The sequence below is a fragment of the Haliotis rubra genome, unplaced genomic scaffold, assembly GCF_003918875.1.
Source record: "Haliotis rubra isolate DU_JTF1 unplaced genomic scaffold, ASM391887v1 Scf889, whole genome shotgun sequence".
NCBI lineage: Eukaryota > Metazoa > Mollusca > Gastropoda > Lepetellida > Haliotidae > Haliotis > Haliotis rubra.
Genome location: NW_025767622.1, coordinates 296861 through 320201, shown reverse-complemented (window position 1 = coordinate 320201; position 23341 = coordinate 296861). Strand labels below are relative to the sequence as shown.

Below are 23341 nucleotides of genomic sequence, written 5' to 3'. Positions count from 1 at the left end.
TACATAATTGCTTTTACCAGTCTCACCCGCAGTTCACACCAAAACTAAGTATTTACATGCCACAATGCAGAACATTAGCTGAATGGCCCAGATGGGCAACAAAGGTTTCTCCTTAACTCAGACATTGGTCTTTCCTACCTTGTGTGGGACCAGCCATACAGATCAGCACTACGATGACAAACAACGCCATTGTTACCTGAAAACGTAATATACACTCATATACTCATTATGACAAATATTGAACACCTACATATGTATACATATATATGGCTAATATGCTGTATCCAGCCAGAAACATTAACAGGGAAAAGCAAGGTCGAAATTAAATTAAATTAAACAACGCCTGATTAACTACACCTACTTTAACATTATCCCTAGTCCGCCTTGCTGTGTAGCTGAAGACCGCCGCTCCACGTCTGTCGCCTGATGGTTGTTTTAATAACTTTATACTCTGATTCATGTGAACGTTTTCAGTTTCGTCTTCCTGCTGTTGACGACAAACACGACGTGTGTGGGACCTGGTCATCTTGTTCAACGCTGTGTGACAGACATACAAGAACTGACATTAACATATAGTGTGTTCGGATATATCTGGGCATCTTTTAGCGTTGTCCAATCGGATAACAGTGACGCAACTAAGGGGGCATAACTGAGCACTTTGTACTAAAGTCAGATAAACTTTCCCCTGATCCTGAAATAAGAGTTTTCTTCAGCTGTATGATCTGAACAACAAGGAGAGTTCTATGGATATACAAGAAACTTCTTTAATATAATATAAGCGACGTTTCGGTGTAGCGACTAACACCGTTATCAAGCAAATGATGTACAGTACTAGATGCAAGATATATTTATATACATAGTAAGGTTGAACAGTAAGTGATGATGTTTACATCATTAATGAGGTTGATGTACAAGGTTGGTGGTTGTTTACACAAGAAGCCAATAGTTACACAAACAGAGTAAGCTATAGGGGATTATAGGGAGGAAGCCAGTGATATGACAGACAGGAGAATAATGGGATTAAGATTGCTTGGTGATGAGTTGGTTGTAGGCAGGGGGGATGTAATATCCTTGGTCTCTGTTCATGGCCGGTTGTAGTCTCTTGATGTGAATGACTTCTAGTAGCTTTCTGATCTTGTAGTGGGTGTGATTACTGGTGAGTACATTGACGCTGATCCATAGGATGTTGTGGTCTGAGTGAGCTTGGGTGTGGTCAGAGATTGCAGATTTAGAGTCTTTCTTCTTCCCCACAACTAAAAAAGACCCTTCAGGCACAGTTTACCACATAAAGTGTGACTGTGGAGACTCGGACATCGGCGAAACCTCAAGACCCCTCCCTGTAAGAATCAAAGAACATCAAGCCTCTGTGAAGAAGAAAGACTCTAAAGTTTTTGTGTGTGTTCAGTTTTTCGTTTGAGTTGTTGATAACCAGACAGCTTGATTCACACTTTTTATATCGACATTCTTATGTTTTTGTTACTGTTTTCTTATTTTTACCTATCAATTTAAAACAGTGAACAGACTGGTTTTTTTCTAATCCACCTTTAATCCTTTTGTCCAGGTTAATCAGTTTTCTCTATTAATGATCTTTATAAAAATAATGAACAGACTGGTTTTTCTCTAATCAACCTTTAATCCTATTGTTCTTCTGGTTAATTAGTTTTTCTATCTGATGCCTTGTTCAAGTGGAATCAATATGATAAAGCCGGTCCATGCACCAACGATCACTTGGAGGGCTGGCACTCTACACTGAATAGGTCCCTTGGCAAGTCCCACCCAAACCTGTTCGAGTAAGTTGAAGGACATTGAATCAACAGACAGAAATAAGAAAATTCAACTGGAGCATGGTTGTAAACCGAGTGGCAGAAATCGAGTGTATCATGTTATCTACTATCAGTAGAATATGAATTCATCAAGACAGTGTTATATTATTATCATGGGCAAGTCCATTTCCAAATTAGGGGTGGCCTGACTTTTCTACTTCTGCCTACACTTTTATTATGTCTGTAGGCTGAATAAGATGTAGGCAGAATGAGAGTATATCTTCACAAATGCATGTTTGTCGTTTGAGGCGGCAAACAATATCGGTTGACCATGGCTCTCCGACTTGTTTCATGTATGTTATTATTGTTATAACACGGCATATAGCCTGACACTTACCGATATTGCCATACAGTAATTAACGAAATAGTGATAACAGTCATTGCGATAAAGCAATATTGCTCAGTTACAATGTGTGAACTCACTGACAATGGGTTCGTTTACTGATGCAGTGGTAAGTATGTGAGATAAAAGCACTGGTAACACCATCCCCAAAACTCAAATAGCACACAAACTCATCAGAATAGCCGTAGGAGCTGTCGCCACGGTCACGAAACTGTTCTTGGGGTGGATCTGCCGGATGTAGTGGTCTTCTGCCGGTGTCGTCAATTTTGGTCTTCGCGATCTTGGGTGGTCTTGGTTATGGCCTGTTTGGTGGTAGCAGTTTATCAGTTTGTTGATGGTTGCCTGGCTGCAGTTCTTGCAGGTTCTTGCCATCTGGCGGTGTGAAGCTCCATATTGGCCAAACCGATCACCCTGTCTCGTTGCGCTTGGGTAAGTCTTGGAATATCCGTGCTGGTAGGGTTGTTACTGCGTGCTTGTCCTGTCCAAAATCGGTATTTATCCCACAATCATGCACGTGCATTTCGACCATTTGCACAATTACGTCTTTCACGTTTTGAAAAATGCACGATTCGTAAGATGTTATCGGACCAGGTTGTGTTTTCGCGAATTAATCAATCAAATTAGACATTTGTATAGCGCTACATATCCAGAGTCCTGCTCATGTGCGCTTAGTCGAATGCTCATTTGACGAGGATGGTTTTGAGACAAGATCGGAAACTGTTGATATTTTCCAATTTTCTGACATTTTCAGGTAATCCATTGCAGAGTACAGCGCCCTCTCTGCTCAATGTTCTGTCCCCGTATGTTGTGGTTCGGACAGATGGAACATCTAAGCTTTGCTGACTAGCTGATCTGAGTGACCTTCCAGGCTTGTGAAGGTTGACTAGTTCCTGGAGATAGAATGGAGCTAGCCCATTCATGGTCCTGTAAGCAAACACAAGAAGTTGAATACAACGCTGTCTTTTGCAGGGAGCCAGTGTAAGTCCTTCAGGACTGGTGTTATGTGCACATACATATGTGTGCGTGTTATGAGCCTGGCAGCTGTGTTTTGAACACGGTGTAACTTGTCCATGACTTCTGCAGTATTCCATAGAGTAGACTGTTGCAGTAGTCTGACGTGATGTCATAAATGCATGGCTTAGGCACACTGAATGGTGTATGTACCTGCTAATCTGTCTGATGTTCCTTAGGTGGAAATATGCAGATTTGCAGATGTTACTGACGTGATGTTACTGTGACACCTAGATTTCGGGCATAGAACAAACGATCTTGAACTTTCATTTTGTCTGTTTGGAGCTGATGATGAGAATCTCAGTTTTGTCATCGTTCAATATGAAAATTACTGTTCATCAACATTTGATCTCAGCTATGCCATGGTTAGAATTTTACTGATGGTGTGTCCATGTACCTGCTAATCTTTCATGGCTAAAATGGATATGTGACCTAGGCATTAACGAGGATTCATTCACACCCACTTCATGTAGTTTTGTTGCTATTTATTGTTCTGTAATCACTAGGATTCAATTTCGCTTGTTTTTTTAGGGCGATATGACGGTGGCCCTAATCAACCGCATTCCACATCTTCAAGATCACATGCAACGTAAAACACAACTTTGCAGATTGTGATACCTTTCGGTACGGACTTACAAATCCAAATCTTCAAAAATGTAAATTGAATTTATAAGTTGACAAATAACGGGTTCCCCCTCCACATACACACATCCCTTTTGATTTGCGGTTATACACTTATAACTTGCTATATATGTCTTTTCATAATCAGCAATGTGTATTATGTCATGGATAAGTGATAATTGTGTCTTAATTATGTTTGATGTTTTGGTTGCATGTGACCTTTAAGTACCACGTGAAAAACAGGAAAGCACTTCTTTATCAAGTATTGAAAATGGGCGTTTGAAAGATCGATACATCCAGCCCCTGGTTACAGCTTCTTAAATTTTCAGAGCATGCATGGCAATACATATGTGCGGAAAACACAGTAAAAATGTATAAGTCTGCGTTTTTGTCACGGATTTTGTCGGAAAGTGAACTTAAAATTTTACAACAAAACATCCCAGAGTCAATGTAAATATTATGTGGTTACAATTCTTGGAACTCAAACAAAAAAACCCAAGGTAGTTTGAGAAAGCAGCACAGATTATATTTTATTAGTGTAAAACAGTAAAGTAATTGACAACGAATTCTTAAGTAATTACATTGTAGTGATATGGGAACTACGTACATCTGAGCATTTGTAAAGTTATCATGATAGGCAATAGGCTTCAAATAACAACATTATAACACATTATAAACATTTGTATGAACACACAGTGCCGTTTTGAAAGTGGTCAGATATATTGTTTATTTGAGATTAGTCCATCAGGAATGCGAAGCAACACATTCATGTGTGGGGCAAAATGGCTAGCGTCTTGCCCACGAAGACACCCATGCTCAAACGCGGAAGTCAGAAGACTTGTCGTCTACATGCCGGACCTTGCGTAGCCATCTAAAAAGTGTGAGGGCTTCCATGGCCGAAAGCCACGAATACACACTGCTCTTTTATTCTGGACAAATGCAACATGTGTTATACTTGGGATAAAAGCGTCCAAATGTTAGTATTTGGGGGTTGAGTCCCACCAGGGATTTATCCGAATGCGGCACCACATTGCTAGCACACAAAGTCAGCAGTCAGACACACTGAGCTACCGTGGCTTCCACAAACTGGTAGTCCAGACAACGGTAGTCAAGGCAACGGTAGTTCAGACCACGTACTTTGTGCACCTCTGGTAAGAGTAAGTTGGCGATTCTCCCATTTACATAGAGAACATGTTCAAATCTAATACATCAGTGTTCAACTATTTTCCGATGCCACGTGTTTTGCAGGTGAAAAAATGTTTGAGACTGTTGCCCCAGTGAGGCACGATACTTTTATTTGTACAGGAACACCCGGTATCATCTCCATTTGACTCACACCAACTGCACATGATATACTCGGAAGGGTTTGTCCGTTTTTCTTATTAAAACATATTCGGCTCAACCTTTCTGTACAAGCGTGTTATCTGTATTGACAATGTGACGGAAATAACAAATGATTGATTTAACAAATGTACAAATTACACACAAAAATAACCACCGTCACATGCTGTACTCCATCTTTCTACTAACTGGACCCTGTACTACAGGTACACAATTACTGGACCATCTTCACCCTTGTCGACATCGCAGTAATCATGTGTAGAGATCCTTGGTGCACCTAGACGTATTTGGACACCACCTCTGTTGGCTTCTGTCATATCTCTGAAACACATCAACGACAGACCATAAACACCATTTCTGAAACATTTACAATACAGATTATTCCCTGAAGCAAATCATTTGAACATGAACGGCATTCTAGAAAATGGTGAGTAAATGAATTCTACGTATATTTTAACGGAAGCATTTACACGCAGCTGACCTGTACGTGGCTCTGCTGATGATCAAGCTACTGCGACGAATTAGATTTACTACTTTGATTTAATCCAGGCAATGTACAAACATGTATCCGTTCACTGCTAAAGACCATAACCTTCAAAGTGCAAGCAATATCTGTCATCAGTCGGGAAGCCCTGCATATCTCGTATTGTCACTATTAACCCCTGATAAGCACACACTTACCTTTGTACACACGGGCCTTTGTGAAAACAGACACAGCATACGGAACTTGCAACCAGGGCGAACAGGACTGCTGCACACACAACCCATATCAGGGTGGCTGAACTCGTATGTGGCATCTCCTGCAGAGCTGATAAAACAAAACATACATGAACACTAGTCTGGGGTCAACGAATAATTTCTCACCTTGCAAGGAACCATCACGATTTGATCGTGATTATTATTAAATAAAAAAGACAAATCCTTCTCCATATCTTCACAGTCACGCCCTATTATTGTAATATCACACATCTTCTCTACAGAAGGCTTCATAGAAGTTTATACTAAGCTCTATGTCGTATTTTATTTAGGTGTATCTTCTGAAAACAACCCCCACCATGCATCCTGTTACCATCTGTTACAATCTGTTACCATCTGTTACCATCTGTTACCACAGGGGTGTTGGGGCAGCCTTGTGGTTAACGTGTTCACCTCGTCACGCCGAAGATCCGGGTTCGATTCCCCACATGGGTACAATGTGTGAAGCCAATTTCAGGTGTTCCCCGTCGTGATATTGCTGGGGTATTGTTAAAAGCGGCGTAAAACTAAACTCACACACTTACTCACCTTTACCACAACAACACAAGGTTGGTATGGGGCAGCCACAAAGTAACACGACATTCGTCCATTGGCACCCTCAACATGACAATAGTAGTTTTATCTTGGTGGCATGTAGTTTATCACTTACAGTTAACTATTAATCTGTGTCCCTCTGGTTACAAGAAATGATTATTATCATTAGTCATGGTGGCTTTCTAGAAACATATAAACAAATGAAGTTCCCCTACTGTACTTGTGTACCTCACAAAATTCATCCCTTTAGAAGGATATTTTAGAAGTGAAAATGTCATGTTTTTTGTGTATTCCTCTAAGATTGCAAGTAAAGTGTTACCAAATTTCAATTTCTGTCTTGTCTTTGTTTTAGTCAGAGTAAACTATGTATCACTTTTCCCGGTTAATACCCATACAAGAACTTGTTTTCCTACTTTCACGTTCAAAATGTGGGTGGAGCTTGTGTGTATGCTGATAATGATGAACTGTTTCGGTGTAGATTCCTATGTCCATGTCAAGATATATCACCTTTTGTAAGCTTTTTGACAGCTGACGTTCACACATCTGATATTGAACATTGAAGAAAGGTTTATTATTGTCTAGACTCTGAATGCTGAACTGCCTGTACTTCATGCCACGGTTCACAGAAAACCAGCGTCTCCGCTGGAGACTGGAATGGCCCCAAAAGAAGCTTAGCGGCCAGACATTTCGATGGCCATCGACAGCCGATCTCATCTCTATAGAGACGTTTTCATCGTAATGGGAACACGAAAGATATGCCTCGGACCGGCCGTCCATGAGTGACGTCATATCAGCAAGACAACCACATTCGGTTGATCCATCCATGGAATCGATTGCAGACTCCTCGGACTATTCGTGGCTTACCACCAAACAGTTCCAGAATCGTAAGGAAACGACTGAGGGAGCGCAGCAGCATCCTGACGGCCCGTTAGACGTCCTTTGTTCCAGAGTCGTCAGGCACGTGTTGCCTTGCAGACCGCATCTACGGCCTGTTAGACGTCCAATTTGGATGGTGTTTTGTTTACTGACGAGTCAAGATTTCATCTGGACAGCTCAGATAGCAGGGCAAGGGACTGCAGACGGCGAGGTGAACGGTACGCTGACGCGTGCGTTGTTCAACGTCGATTATTTGGTGGCAACAACGTTATTGTATGGGGAGATATCACACCTCATTGCCGGACACGACTTTGTGATTGTCAGTGGCAATCAGGCAGGTCTGAGATACAGGAATGATATCATTGGGTCTCATGTGCAGCCGTTCATTTAAGGACAGAGACGTAACTTCATCAAGACAATGCCCGTCCACGTGTCGCTCGTGTAGTGACAGATTTCCGGAGACAGTAGAACATTCCGGTACTCCCCCGGATAGCTGTTCTTCGGGCCTGTCCCCTATCGAGCACGCTTGTGATGAAACGGAGTGACGTTTACATCAAGCTCAGAATCAGCCTCTGACATCAGCTGAATTGGGACAGCATTGATTCAGACATGGAACAACATTCCCCAATCTTCAATCGCTCAGGATCGCCTATTAATCGTCGGTGTCAAGCCTGCATCAAAACCAATGGTGGACAAACATGATACTGAACTTTTGACGCCGCATCTTTTCGAGGGTGTGTCACGACGCCTGGTGTCAAATCATACAAAATTCGATATTATCCTGTGAACATGTTACTATCTTTTTGCATTAGACGATGGCATGCAAGTAGTATGTATTAACACATATACTGTTTTTTGTCAAGTCTTTAAATAGAAGAAAATCAAAACTATTCTAATCACCTACTCAAGAGATAACGCTGTTAATTTAACAACTGAAAGTTGCTGTTGACATTGTATTGCATTAAGCTGAAACTGATCACAGTCCGTCAAATGGAGAACGCGAAAAGTGACAGTCTTGGGCTTTTACACAGGCCGTGTCACGTCGCCTCATTGAGTTCACCAGAGTCTGAAAGAATGCCTGAGGCAAGTGATCCACTCGAACACCAGTCTCTGTTCTATCTGTGCAAGTGTGAGTGGCTGCCTACTTGCAGCAATCCTACGCCCAATTTCGTCCAAGAAATGTTCAATGGGAGCGAGACGGCCATGGTAGAACGTTAATGTTGTCCTGACAGATAACCCATCGACACCCTCGCTGTGTGCGTTGTTCTAATGACAGAACTGTAATTGAGGCTGAAGAACCTGATCCCATGTGGCTGACGAACAGATACACGTTACACGTTGCCGGAAGACATGAAGCTTGGGGACCTGTGGTTGTAAATATATGTTTCCCAGACCATTACACTCCATCTGTTTGCCTGATGTTTGCTTAGTGCGCCGACGCCAAACACGTAAACGGCCGTCAGCAATTGAAAGATGGTATCGAGACTCGTCTGAAAAGACAACTTGACGCCACTGCACACGTTGCCAACGTTGATGTTGCTGGGCCACTGTAATGTCGATGACGGTGTCAAAATTAGCCCCACATATGGCTGTCGACAGTAGATTTCTGCAGCCCGTAATCGTATCGCTGGACACTGCTCCCCTTGACCCATGAACTAAGGCTGCTGTTGCAGTTCGGTTCCTTAGATGAGTGACCCTGATGAACCGATCATGCGGATGAGTTGTCACTCCTGACCGTCCGGTACGGGGGCGATCAGCAACAGCCCCGGTTTGCTGATGACGTCGAGCATGTCGTGTAATCGCGTTAAGATGACAGCCCAATTGTCTAGCTACAGCGGTTGCAGAGAAACCTCCTCGCAACATTCCAATGGCCATTCCTCTCTGATCAGTCGTTAGTCTAGGCATTGCATGTTGGGCGTGTACACCTCCTAGCGTCGATATTGAACTCTTTTTGACACAAACCTTTATAAGGGATACCTCAGAAACATTTCAGAGTGAAATGCATGCTTTCGATCCAGAACTGTCAATGCACATGCTAACATTACGCACTGTGGTTGTGTTTGTGCGAATGTTTCGTATGGACGTCAAACTGCATGACATCATCTCATCTGGAATCAATACGTCACTTTACCATGGACGTTCCATAAATATGAATGTTCACCTTCATGAGATTTAATCTTTTCGAAACTTTCGTTTCTTTTGCAGTTTAGTATATATCTTCAGAGGTTCAAGAAAATTTATCGAAAATAAAAAGCAAATGTCATCTGGAGATTTCTGAGTAAACATGTAACATGTTGGACTTTCACGTTCATGGTGACTTCCTCATTGCGCCTAAAATTTGGGGTAACATTTCAACATAAACACGTGCTCTTCATGTGGAAATATTCAGTCGACTGTGAGTTTAGCAGACACCTTATGGATATGGGAAAGGTTTAGTCACATTTTTCTAAGAACAAGTATTTATGGTTCAAGAATAACTCACATGCGTTACGATGGTCTGTAGAGCATCCTGGAGTTGAGCAGGTCTGTGTACAGTTAGGCTCACTTCCTTCCTCGCTGCAATCCGTCACACAGGCACCAGTGTTCTGATCACATGTTCGGTTGGCGCAGTTCTCAGAACAAGGTTCACAGGCTGACCCGAAATGATGAAGTTCACAGCCTTCAGCACAAGAACCTGCTGCATTACATCTTTGATGGCGACATCCAAGATTACACGGAGAAGAACACCTCGGGCCGAACCAGCCATCCACACAGCCATGGAGACACGTGGCGCTGTGTTTGTGACATTCACCTGTACAGCTGTCTGACGTCACAGCAGGAAGACACTTGTGGGCTGACTTGGGGCGGCATGTTTTACTGCAAGTCTCGGCACAGAAGTCCCCGTAGAAGCCAGGAACACATTCACAGTCAGACTCACAGGATCCTGCACAGTTCTCACACGTCTTCTCACAGTTGACTCCATAATGTGTCGGGTCACACTCGTCACATACTCCTGTCATCCTGTTGCAGGTTCTGCAGCTACTGGGGCACGTCTTGCATCCTGATCCGTACTTGGAATCTCGACATCCGACAAAACAAGCATCACCCAGCTGACAGTACTCCCCGTCACATTCACCTGGACACAGTGTACAGTTGACCACGTGACTGTCACATGGTCTGTCACAAATTATGCCTTGGTATCCTGGCTCACATCCATCAGTACACTTGCCTGCACCTGTTCCCGGGTCTAGTTTACACGTATTGTATCTGCATTTACTGCTGCATTGCGACTTGCATTTCATTCCAAAATAGCCCTTGTTACAACCATGCAAACAACTGCCCTCCGTGTCGCAGTCAGAGCAATGCTGTCCCTCCATACATCCAGCTCCTGTCAAGTAAAAAACATGTGGTTTTAATTTTAATTTTTGTCCTCAAGAATCATAAAAGGATTGGTGTTTCCTTTCCTCCTTTTCTCACGTTGACAATCTCCCTGATTTGCCCCAAAAGAGACAAACTGATAATCAGTGATGACACCAGGTGTTCACGTAAAGGGTAAACATGTTCTACCAGTAGCACCCGCAGTTCACACCAAACTAAGTATTTACATCCTGATGCTACAGCAGTACAAATAGCGGCGGCCGGATAACCAGACAATCAAGTGATGGGACAGGAAATCTTTTGTAAATTATAAATTTTGCAATATTTCGAGATTGTTTTGATCGGTCTTAGATGCGCTGGCGAGTCAGTAATGAAGCACACGACTTAGTGGATGACAACTTCTATTATTCTAAACCATTATCAACAAACGGTAACTAATCTGTTATAATCTACGTGGATATTTCAGAAGAGAGATATTGTGATTCGGAATTGTAAATAATTATTTACCCTAGAAACTACTTTGATGTACGTTCGCCAAGTTACGTTATGTTTAAAAAGCCTAAAAACATACCTTAACATTTTATACCAACTTGATAAACAACTGTTGATTTATTTATTTTAGTTATCACTTACTAATGTTTTTATTTTGTCCATAAATTAAACTATTTCCTTAAGCATGTGTCATGATGGTACCTCCTGAGTTTTTGACCATAATAATGCAATCATGTATTGTGTAGTGCAACCTTAACTAGGCAAAGTCATTTTCAAAATGTTCCTATATATGGCTCACACAAAAAGGCCTTCAGTCACAACATCCACATTGTACTGGAAGGTATATCAGATCTACAAGCAGCATATACATCGAGATGACAAAACCGTATGGATGATCAACTTCTCTGTTTTGACAATGGCGACGTTTCGGTACAGATTCTTATACCGTTTTCAAGCATCTCATAAGAATCTATATCGAAACGTCGCCATTGTCAAAACAGAGAAGTTGATCATCCATAAAGTGTTGTCATCTCTATAACGCCAACTTCGAGAATGCCACGCAAACAAAACATACACATCGTGCAAGTCAACAGGGCTTTAGCAAGTGAAAGTAATGTCCAGGTTGTTTCAGACATGACGAAAGTTACTGCCTGACGTCTGGGCGGACAGACAGGGTGCGCTTAACACACTCGTGAAAGCAGGACTTTGGATAGTCACACTGACTGACTTAAAGAAAAGTTTGACGCCGTTTTTCCAACAACGTTATAGCAATACACGGTATGATACAGCATCATAATGGGCTTCATAAAGGATTGTTTTGTCCCAAATGGGGACATGATTGCTGGATTGGCATTTTAGATGTTGATGAATAATAGAAAAGTATCATACGTTATGGATAACAACTTCTTTATTTATCAATAAAGAAGTTGTTATCCATAAAGTATTATACTTTTCTAATACATAATTGCTTTTTCACGTTGACAAATGTAGGAGGGAGAACAAATGATCGCGTGTTTTTGATTATTTTCTTTCCTACCTTGCGTTGGATCAGCCATACAGAGCAGCATGATGAAGAAACACAACGCCATAGTTACCTGAAAACGCCATTTTTATAAATGCAATATATATCCAGTATGACAGATATTGAACTGCTATTATGAGAGCAATAATCCAGTAATATCACGGCGGGAATAGTGAGTGAGTATGGTTTTACGCCGTAATACAACAGCGGGAGACACCATAAATGGGCTTCACACATTGTACCCATGTGGGGAATTCGTGTTTTAATTGTCATAAAAGTCATTTTACAGTCAAAAACAGCTGATTAAATAGACCTACTTGAACTGGTCCGTCTTGCTGTGTACTTCACGGCCGCCGCTCGACTGATGGTTTTCTTAATAACTTTATACTCTGATTCATGTGAACGGTTTCAGTTTCACCTTCCTGCTGTTGGCGACAACCACGGCGTGTTTTGGGCCTAGTCATCTCATTGGACAACCTTGTTCAACGTCTCAGCAGCAAGTTGAATGCAACACATTTTATGTTCTTCTCAGTACAGATAAGAAGTCCGGATAACATGTAAGGTTCCACTTTTGCTATGTCATATTCTGCAAATGTAATTATCTCAAAAGTAATTCTACGTTTGCATTTGGAAAATGTTTGAATCTGATTGTTTAGACGATTATAAAAAAAAATAAATAAATAAAAATGTTTGAAACAGGTATCTGACAGGCCCACCTACGCCAAACCTGATACTTAGCATCGGTTGCTTACTACAAGCATTGGTTGCTGAAGATGAATTCTACCTCCGATCTTCAAGGGTAGTATGGCAATGAGGGATAGACTAGTATTATTATTTTTATAATTTACCGGCATACGGGTCATGCTGCATTAAACGTTTCTTGACTGAGTACCTTCGCAGTACAATTTACACATCAACTTACCAAAATGGAGTGAGTAAGTTTAGTTTGACGCCGCACTCAGCAATATTCCAGCTATATGGCGGCGGTCTGTAAATCGAGTCTGGACTAGACAATCTAGTGATCAACAGCATGAACATCGATCTACGCAAATGGGATTCGATGACAAGTGTCAACCAAGTCAGCGAAACCGACCACCCAATCCCATCGTTGCCTCTTAAGACAGGCATGGGTTACTGAAGATCAATGCTAACGGGTCTGGTGATATGGACCAATATACATGTCTCAATGAACTCATGGTACAACCAAAACAATGTCACTATAACGTGGTCTGTGTGTACCACTGCTAATGGTGTTCCATGTGATTATGTCCTACCGTAACACGGACACACGGTACATGCATCAACCAGGCCTGTCGCTGTATGTGTAAACACATAGGAAATCCCTTACTGATCGGAGGTTGTGAGTGTTAATATTGATATTAGATAAGCGTCACCAAAAGGCACCAATAGACCATTCTAAAAACAACCTATTTCTAGTGTGATACTGTGTTACTTAAAGATAGGGGATGTATAAGGGAATTATTTCACATGCCACCCGACAGCCACCTCTTTTTTGCATTTCACAACGTTTGTGGGACAAAATAAGCACATTATATGTTTATTTATTTGAAGAAAGTTACAACTTTCAAGGCTACAGTAAAACTTTCATAAAGTTTTATGATGGACGTGTGGAAGACATTTCAAATTTGTTTACACATCGGTGACCAAAATGATGTGCGTTGCATTCCCTATTGTGACTTGTACCACCCGTTAACGCATATCGTTCCGGATGGACTAGCCTTTGAATGTGTTGATAACGGTGAATACAGGAGAGAAACGAAGACAGAATTCGTAGACTTAGTGAACAAGTCAAACAGCTGCACATGGTGGCCATTTCCCCTCAAGCCCCTCAGTAAAACATTTCACAGTTAACAGTGTGGGTTCCCTTTGTGGAAGAGTGTCATAGTGCAGGACAAAGGAGGTTTAACTTGGCATGAACATACTCATGTCGCGTAAAGGGGGTTAATCTAATGTCGGGTAGAGGGGGTTAATGTCATGTCGGGTAGAGGGGGTCGTCATGTCGGGTAGAGGGGTTAATGTCATGTCGGGTAGAGGGGGTTAATCTCATGTCGGGTAGAGGGGTCGGGTTAATCTCATGTCATAGAGGGTCGGGTAATCTCATGTCGGGTAGAGGGGGTTAATCTCATGTCGGGTAGAGGGGTTAATGTCATGTCGGGTAGAGGGGGTTAATCTCATGTCGGGTAGAGGGGTTAATCTCATGTCGGGTAGAGGGGTTAATCATCATGTCGGGTAGAGGGGTTAATCTCATGTCGGGTAGAGGGGAGGGGTTAATGTCATGTCGGGTAGAGGGGGTTAATCTCATGTCGGGTAGAGGGGGTTAATCTCATGTCGGGTAGAGGGGTTAATCTCATGTCGGGTAGGGGTTAATGTCTCATGTCGGTCATGTAGAGGGTTAATCTCATGTCGGGTTAGAGGGGGGTTAATCTCATGTCGGGTAGAGGGGGTTAATCTCATGTCGGGTAGAGGGGTTAATCTCATGTCGGGTAGAGGGGTTAATCTCATGTCGTCGGTAGAGGGGGTTAATCTCATGTCGGGTAGAGGGTTAATCTCATGTCGGGTAGAGGGGGTTAATCTCATGTCGGGTAGAGGGTTAATCTCATGTCGGGTAGAGGGGTTAATCTCATGTCGGGAGGGGTTAAGGGGTAGAGGGGTTAATGTCATGACTCAAAACAAAATGCGTCGTTATACGAGCGTCTGGGATAATAAGAGGTGAACCATCACATTGACGTAAACGACCCAAATATTTATGCCAGGGGCGGTGGGGTAGCCTAATGGTCAAAGCGTCAGCTCGTCACGCTGAAAACCGGTTCCAATCCCCATATGGGTAAATGTGTGAAGCCAATTTCTGGTGTGCCCTGTGATGACATTGGTAGCATATTGCTAAAAGCGGCGTGAAACCAGTGTGTTTTCTCTGTAGGACTGTCACGTGACCCTTTCAAGGGCAATAATCAGTGGCGTTCTGGCAGTCAGAGTACCTACAACTCCACGTAATTACAGACTCCATCTACATCTCCAAATGGGTTATGATGTATTGACGTTGGAATGACGTTCGTTCACACGCCTTATATCGGACCCACAGAAGTGAAGATCTATGGGTGTGCCGGTTCGAGTTCGATTTCTCACAACCTGATACCTCACTTATCGATCCTGGACTTGCCGACATATAGAGGTTGGCTGGTTGGTTTGTTGTGTTATAGTACAGTTATATGGTGGTGGTCTGTAAATATCCCAGTCTGGACCAGACAACCCAGTGATCAACAGCACGAGCATCTATTTACACACTTGGGATACGATGACATGTGTCAACCAAGCCAGCAAGTCTGACCCCCTGATCCCGTTAGTCGCCTCTTACGACAAGCATGGGTTACTGGGGACCAATTCACAGGTGATGACCTCAGGGCTATAATTAACATTCTGTGTCTACAGAAACCTGCTCTGGCAAATGACATACTGTGACGCATAAAATATTTTGCTATCTCCGAGGGAGGAGTCCTACTTGTTTCAAGCATGCCAGTTGCCATAAGGTGTTCATCGCGGTTCGGATGTAGCAATCGCAGTCTGATCACAAGTATAACGTCACAACACGGGTAGCGAGCTGACAGTGGACAGTAAGGTCTTGTTTCCGAAACCGTTCAATTTCTATCGATGTGTTTTAAAGCCTTATCTTTCTTATGACGACTGATCAAAACATTTCGTTTTCCCTGATAGCGTTTGGAATTATGTGCATAGCTAGATACGTTCAGTATCAGTATCAGTTTATGATACAATGATAACAAATGTATCGGTAGATTTATTAAAGGTGTACACCGACCTCTTCCCGCAGTCTGGTTAATGAGTACATATCTCCCTCAGTAACGAAGCAGTGTGTATGATGATTGAATTGTTAATGTCGGAGTATGATTAATGCGGAGGCTCTTCATGATAGAATTATTTTGTGTACTTTTGCACATATCTATTTATCGGAATATCCTCTGGTGATGCATGTCAAGAATCACGATGAAAACAAGGAATTCCACAGCTATTTCAAGCTTGTTGGACAGAATCTGAAATTTGAGATTGATTTTGTTGATGACAATGTACTGCTGGACGGTACAGCGATGGGAGAAAACCAGGACAAACTTTCTGAGAGACCATTGCATCGTGTGTACATGCAGTGGGTGGAACAGAGTAGCAATCCAACTGATTCCTTCGCCTGGATGAAGTCTGCTGGTCTTAAATGTGAAACTGAGGGCTTTTGTTTTGCTGCCCACGACCAGTAACTTCCCACTCCCAATCGCCAAAATGTGATTCTTAAATAAAATATCAATATAATATGTCGACTTTGCCATGATTTTATTTTACAGAGACTGTCCAACACCTTGTTAGTGGATGCTCTTCCTTGACACAAATATCATATCTTAAAAGACATGACGGCATTGCTCGTCGCTCCTACTACCGTCGTCGCTATGCCTTTGGCTTTGACTCCGAGGTCCATCCATAGTACGACCCTGAACATGTCCAGGGCGTCATGGAAAATGACAGCTTTAAACGTCTGTGGAATAGGCCCATATACAGCCTCAGAAGAATTCATGCCAAGAAACCTGATCTTGTCCTTTTCTATAAAGCCAATGAATTTATTTATGTTACTGAATTTCCTGTCCCTTTTGACAGCAATGCGATTGTCAAGATTGAGAAAAAGCATGCCAAATATGTGGACCTCGCCTTTGAAATGTCTCGCATGCATCTCAAGTGCACTGTCGTCAGGCTCCCCATTGTTCTCGGTGCCCTTGGTTTGGTACCTCCTGTTGTCTTGGCGCAGATCAGTAGAGTGCCCAGGTTGTCCACCAGGAGCACAGCCCTTCTGACACTCTGGGTAATGCAGAAGGCTGCAGTGTTTGGGAGCCTGCATATTCTCCGGAATGGTCTTCGTGGGTTCGACTTGGCAGCGCTTACTGGAGAAGTCCCTTTCGCTGTCTGGGCTCGTGTAGAGGGGGCAAGGGCCCTAAGCTGATGATGAGCCTTACCAGCCTGACTGTTACAGGATCACCCGAACCCTCTCTGCTGCATAGTATTTGCAACCTGTAAAACATAATTATAATAAGTAATAAGTGCATTTGTAATGCGCTGATCTCCATTCACTGGTGGAATGCTCATAGCGCTAACAATATGCGTATTATTACTCCGGATAAACCAAGCTGCGAGTGAGGCGCTAGAAGGTTAATAGTCATGTGACTTATCCTACCGGATACCCGTTTTGTGCTGGGTAAACAGTGGCAAATTTGAACAAATTCAATTGCCTAAGGTGAGGCCACATGTATCACATGTGATTCGTTGAAGGGCAGGACTTAAGTCCTAGAAACTCTCAGGAGTCAAGCTGCCAAATACGGTCAGTCATCCAAGGACTTTCCGCGCTCAACGTTGCTTAAGTTCAGCTGATTTATGACCTGAGCTCTATGCACAGGACCACACACCACCACAATCTTTAGATTTACATTCAACAATGTGCACAACACCTGATTGATATATACACACACTTACATATACAGATTAGGTTCTTATTGCCTTTTTTTTTAATTTCTCAAAACATATATATTGAGGTGAGGTGAAATTGGGTTTAACGTCGTGCTTGTGAATATTTCGCTCATATGACGACGTGCATGTGTGTGTGTATGTGTAGGTGCAGCTGCTTGTACTAGCCGAGACTTAAGCTGGTTTTATAGTGCTAGCCCACTGAGATACCATGCCGCAGTTAAGCATGAATATCCCACTCAGACACATTATACTGACTCTGAGTCGACCAGTCCTTGTTGTACCCATTAATGCCGAGCGCCAGGCAGGGACCAACAAGTACCATATTTTAACGTCTTTTGGTATAACGCGGCCGGGGATCGAACCCGCGACCTTCCCCTCTCCGGGCGGACGCTCATATATATTGATATACAATGCGCTGGTATAAATCACAAGGAGATTCTTTCAAGATATCATTATTTTCCTTCTCCTCGTAATCTGGTTAAGGAGTACATAGCTTCATCAATAGTGATAATATTACGCAATCTATTTCTGCTTGCTTCTTACACGACATTAGGAGAAGGAAGAACATAGCCAACTGACTCATGGGTAACGTGGTTGGTGTATTCATTTCAGATAGCACCTAACGTATTCGTTTTCCTTTCCCTGTAGATCCTCACGTACAAATACATGTAACCTCCATATATAAACATACATCAGTGGGTCTCGCTGTCCATTGACACATAATGAAAGTGGTTCAAAATGCAATGTAGCGATGATGTATGGATTGAACACATGATGGACAATACGATTTAAACTTTATTTTGATGTATGCCAGTCCTGTGATGTGGAGAAACATTACTGAATGTTACCACGGATCGGAATCCAATGTACAAAGTATGTTCAATCAGGGGAAGTCAAAACCTAGGTCGAGTGGAGGGTTTGAGCAATAGGAGCCATGTGTGTGCGGCGTTCGTGCGTGTGTGCGTGTGTGTGTACTACTTGATATAAGATGTCCTAATCACGGGTTTCTGGGCCATGTTTGATGTGAAATGCTGGAGTACATGTAGTATGTTTATATCCACGTTGATGACTGTTGCCACGTCTGTGGTATTACGTGTTGATCTGTGTTGGGCAGTTGCTCTGATATGAATGAGATGCATCACAGAAAAGTAAAGTAACATTTGAACATCACACCTTCACATAAAATGGATAAAGTTTCTCGTCGTTTCATTGAACAGTGTCAATGAAGAACATGGTATCGTGACGAACATTGATTTGATACATCTGCACCATGGAGGTTTCCCATCAAACGAGACCAGTGACTCGCTGTTTCCTTGTTAATCAATATGTCCATATCTTGCGTTATGAGAGACTTTCATGCGGACATGAAAAGGAGAAGGAAATACATACAAACTTGAATAGTTAATAATTCTTCACAAGTGTGCAATTATTCATTTTCCTTTTTATGTTTAATATTCATTTTCACTTTCCTGAAATAGCGGCAAGTATTGGATCACATGAGCATACATTTGTCTTCAACAAACTAAATATATAACTCAAGCAAAATATTTAATTTGCAAAATACAGCAAAAAATGAGTAATAATGTATGAACTACGTTAGAGGTGAGCCTACATGTGAGGGACGAGCGTCGTTTATTCAAAAGGCCATATCATGGCAAATCTCCTCAACCGCATGTTGTTATGGCGAATGTCAAACATCTGGTAGGTCACAAGTCTTTAACGTCGCCTACATCTTACGACATACATTTCAGCCAGATATGATAGGTATTACATATAGTGACTAAGACACTGCAGGCAATACAACACATAGCATGTCCCACTGCCGTGGTCGTAGTCATACAACATGGACTACGGCTGATAGTGGTGTGCAGCACACGTCGCCACAATCATGCCTGAACAGTCTGTCAGCTGACATAGTCCTGTGTCATGTCTGTAACTCTTCCATTGGTGGTTTGATGGGGATTTACAGATCGGGGGACAATGGTCTTGCATGTTGACAGCAATTCTTTTGTTCAGTCCCAAGTCACATGTTCACGATACCCTTTCTGTTATGTAAATGGGCGACAGGTTGTTGAGCGTGAAAGTATTCAGATGTACACAACTGCATGTTAAGGTCTATAGACGTTTTACTATTGGCTTTATGATGTTTATTTGTGAACGTTATTCACAACCATGAGTGGTGACTATTGCTTACAATAAACCTGCATGAAAAGAATGTTATAGTCCCCTATCAACATGGAGCATCAAACAACATGTCAGACAACACAGGCATTACGAGGCGGTGTGTCACTGTAACCTCCACCTTATGTAGGACAGGGTCCCTCTACAGGTTTGCATAACTTATAATGGCACACGTTACCCCTGGAGTACGTTATTCAAATATATACTCCTTGTAGTCACCGTCAGTGAAGCCATTCATTGTCGGTATGAAGTTAGTGATCATTGAAGTTAAAAGGGAGATGTATTTGGTTCGTACATCCACCCATAATCCACTGTGGAAGCCTCAGTGGCTGAGTGGGTTGGATGGCTGACAGTGTGTGCAGGAGATTAGGTGCCGGACTCTGAGGTCGTGGGTTCGAATCCCGGATGGGGCTCAGCCTAATACAAGTATTGTATTTTACTGAGGTAGTAAACCCAAAATACATTTTATATGATCCACTCATCTCGGGTTTTGAGCCTAATTGAGTTGTTAGGCTACCAAGAAAGTTACTCACAGAATAGACTAAATGGAAAGATGGGTGTTAATCGTGTTTAGGCGATTAAGTTGTACACTGTAACGGACTGTTTAGTCGATTAAGGTGCAAGAATTTGTGATGAGTTGCATTCCTTCCACGGGCCATAATCGTGTAAATCTGATTCATTCCTGACCTTATGCAAACCCCCATGCACTTTGGCAAACGTACTTGTGAACGGTAGGAATACCCTATGTGTGAGATTTATGTATGCTCGATTTGGAGAGCGTTGTGTGGAAACCCCTTGTTGATTAACTTATTCTTATGTTTAGTAGCAATGTATTTGGGTCAAATTGGGACATAAACTGAAAATGGGTCATCCCACGTTTGTATACACAGTGATTATATTACACCGGTCACAAATTGTCATATATACGGCGTGCATTCTCATTGCACGTTTGTAGAAATAGCATAATGGTATAACACTGGTCACACACTGTCATGTATACGGTATACAGACTCCACCACCATTGTCATCCTACGTTTGTATACAGTATACAGTACAGCTTGACACACTGCTGCCATTCACAGTCAGAACAACTCCACGTGGTTCAGTACACGCGACAGACGCTGAGAATGCCCAGACCTGTGTCGGCAACACAAGTGATCGATGTCCCCTCCTGTCATGGTAGTTTGTGCATAAGCGCTGAACGATACAAGGGACACTACTCCGTCAGTACGCTGCACAGACTGCTCACAAAACAGGTGCACTCCACACAAGTCACTGTTAGAGCAGGCATACCAACATCACAATGACAGCGGGGCTCACTGGGACATGTTCAGTACAAGGGAGACTACTCCGTCAATCACATCTCACTAGGTGAAACAAGTACTGCCCCACTGACAACACACAACTATATAACATAAGTGAACTGAGTGAGTATTATATATACAGTATATATCGGTTTACGTCCTTGTTAGCAATAGCCTCACAAGTGGGATATCAGGAAAGGCTTCACACATTGTACCCACGTTGAGCGTCATGATAAGACAATCAACACAAGCCAGACAATCAACACAAGTCAGACAATCAACACAAGTCAGACAATCAACACAAGCCAGACAATCAACACAAGCCAGACAATCAACACAAGCCAAACAATCAACACAAGCCAGACAATCAACACAAGCAAGACAATCAACACAAGTCAGACAATCAACACAAGTCAGACAATCAAGTGGTGGATGTGTTAGGAAATCTAGCGGTACGATTGTGGGCCGATGATACAGTGCATTTAGCCCCTAAACCCTGTTTATAAGTAGTACCTGGGCAGGTTATTTGATTACTTGTTCAGGGTGAAATGGGAAAATATCCAGTTTATAGATAATACTGTATACTCTCATTACATCCTACCGTCTGCTGATGGTCCAATGTATGACAGTCCAGCTGCTGGACATCTCCAAGTGTTACATCCTTCCGTCAGCTGATGGTCCAGAGTATGACCTTCCAGCTCCTAGACATCTACAAGTGTCACATCCTAACGTCAGATGATGGCCAAGAGTATGACCCTCAAGCTCCTGGACATCTACAAGTGTTACATCCTACCGTCAGATGATGGTCCAGAGTATGACCCTCCAGCTCCTGGACATCTACAAGTGTTACATCCAACCGTCCGCTGATGGCCCAGAGTATGACCCTCCAGATCCTGGACATCCTAGAGTATGACCCTCCAGCTCCTAGACATCTACAAGTGTTACATCCTACCGTCAGCTGGTGGCACAGAGTATGATCCTCCAGCTTCTAGACATCTACAAGTGTCACATCCTATCGTCAGCTGATGGTCCAAAGTAAGACCCTCCAGCTCCTCGACATCTACAAGTGTTACATCTTACCGTCAGTTGATGGCCCAGAGTATGACCCTCCAGTTCCTAGACATCTACAAGTGTCACATCCTACCGTCAGCTGGTGGCACAGAGTATGATCCTCCAGCTTCTAGACATCTACAAGTGTCACATCCTACCGTCAGCTGATGGTCCAAAGTAAGACCCTCCAGCTCCTCGACATCTACAAGTGTTACATCCTACCGTCAGCTGGTGGCACAGAGTATGACCCTCCAGCTCCTGGACATCTACAAGTGTTACATCCAACCGTCCGCTGATGGCCCAGAGTATGACCCTCCAGATCCTGGACATCCTAGAGTATGACCCTCCAGCTCCTAGACATCTACAAGTGTCACATCCTACAGTCAGCTGATGGCACAGAGTATGACCCTCCAGCTCCTAGACATCTACATGTGCCACATCCTACCGTCAGATGATGGCCCAGAGTATGACCCTCCAGCTCCTGGACATCTACACGTGTCACATCCTACCGTCAGTTGATGGTGCAGAGTATGACCCTCCAACTCCTTGACATCTACAAGTGTCACATCCTACCGTCAGCTGGTGGCACAGAGTATGATCCTCCAGCTTCTAGACATCTACAAGTGTCACATCCTACCGTCAGCTGATGGTCCAAAGTAAGACCCTCCAGCTCCTCGACATCTACAAGTGTTACATCCTACCGTCAGCTGGTGGCACAGAGTATGACCCTCCAGCTCCTGGACATCTACAAGTGTCACATCCTACAGTCAGCTGATGGCACAGAGTATGACCCTCCAGCTCCTAGACATCTACATGTGCCACATCCTACCGTCAGATGATGGCCCAGAGTATGACCCTCCAGCTCCTGGACATCTACACGTGTCACATCCTACCGTCAGTTGATGGTGCAGAGTATGACCCTCCAACTCCTTGACATCTACAAGTGTTATTCCCTACCGTTAGCTGATGGCACCGAGTATGACCCTCCAGCTCCTGGACATCTACAAGTGTCACATCCTACCGTCAGCTGATGGCCCACAGTATGACCCTCCAGCTCCTGGATATCTACAAGTGTTACATCCTACCGTCAGCTGATGGT

At 43.0% G+C, this 23341-nt stretch overlaps 2 protein-coding genes across 2 annotated transcripts in view; both read right to left on the bottom strand.

Annotated features, from left to right (window-relative positions):
- The window catches only part of LOC124263534 (cell death abnormality protein 1-like), a 215522-nt gene that overhangs the window by 4926 nt on the left and 187255 nt on the right, over positions 1–23341 (bottom strand). Inside the window, exon 2 of the mRNA XM_046698197.1 lies at positions 139–196. Coding sequence (XP_046554153.1) covers positions 139–190 — 52 coding nt within the window. The 5' untranslated portion in view covers positions 191–196. The remainder of the gene's footprint in view (positions 1–138; positions 197–23341) is intronic.
- LOC124263540 (cell death abnormality protein 1-like) lies at positions 4379–10641 on the bottom strand. Its single transcript, XM_046698204.1, has 3 exons — positions 9784–10641; positions 5821–5947; positions 4379–5460 (listed from the first exon to the last, which is right to left on the bottom strand). The coding sequence occupies exons 1-3, from the start codon at positions 10584–10586 to the stop codon at positions 5392–5394; spliced, it is 999 nt and encodes a 332-aa protein (XP_046554160.1). The 5' UTR covers positions 10587–10641; the 3' UTR covers positions 4379–5391.

What these genes read in the sequence shown, in the direction of transcription:
- LOC124263540 (XM_046698204.1), bottom strand. Translation starts at nt 10,586, where the DNA reads ATGAAATGCAAGTCGCAATGCAGCAGTAAATGCAGATACAATACGTGT. An exon ending in GACCATCGTAACGCATGTGA is followed by an intron (nt 5,948 to 9,783) that starts GTTATTCTTGAA and finishes TTGTTTTATCAG; the next exon opens with CTCTGCAGGAGATGCCACAT. An exon ending in AAAGGCCCGTGTGTACAAAG is followed by an intron (nt 5,461 to 5,820) that starts GTAAGTGTGTGC and finishes GATGTGTTTCAG; the next exon opens with AGATATGACAGAAGCCAACA.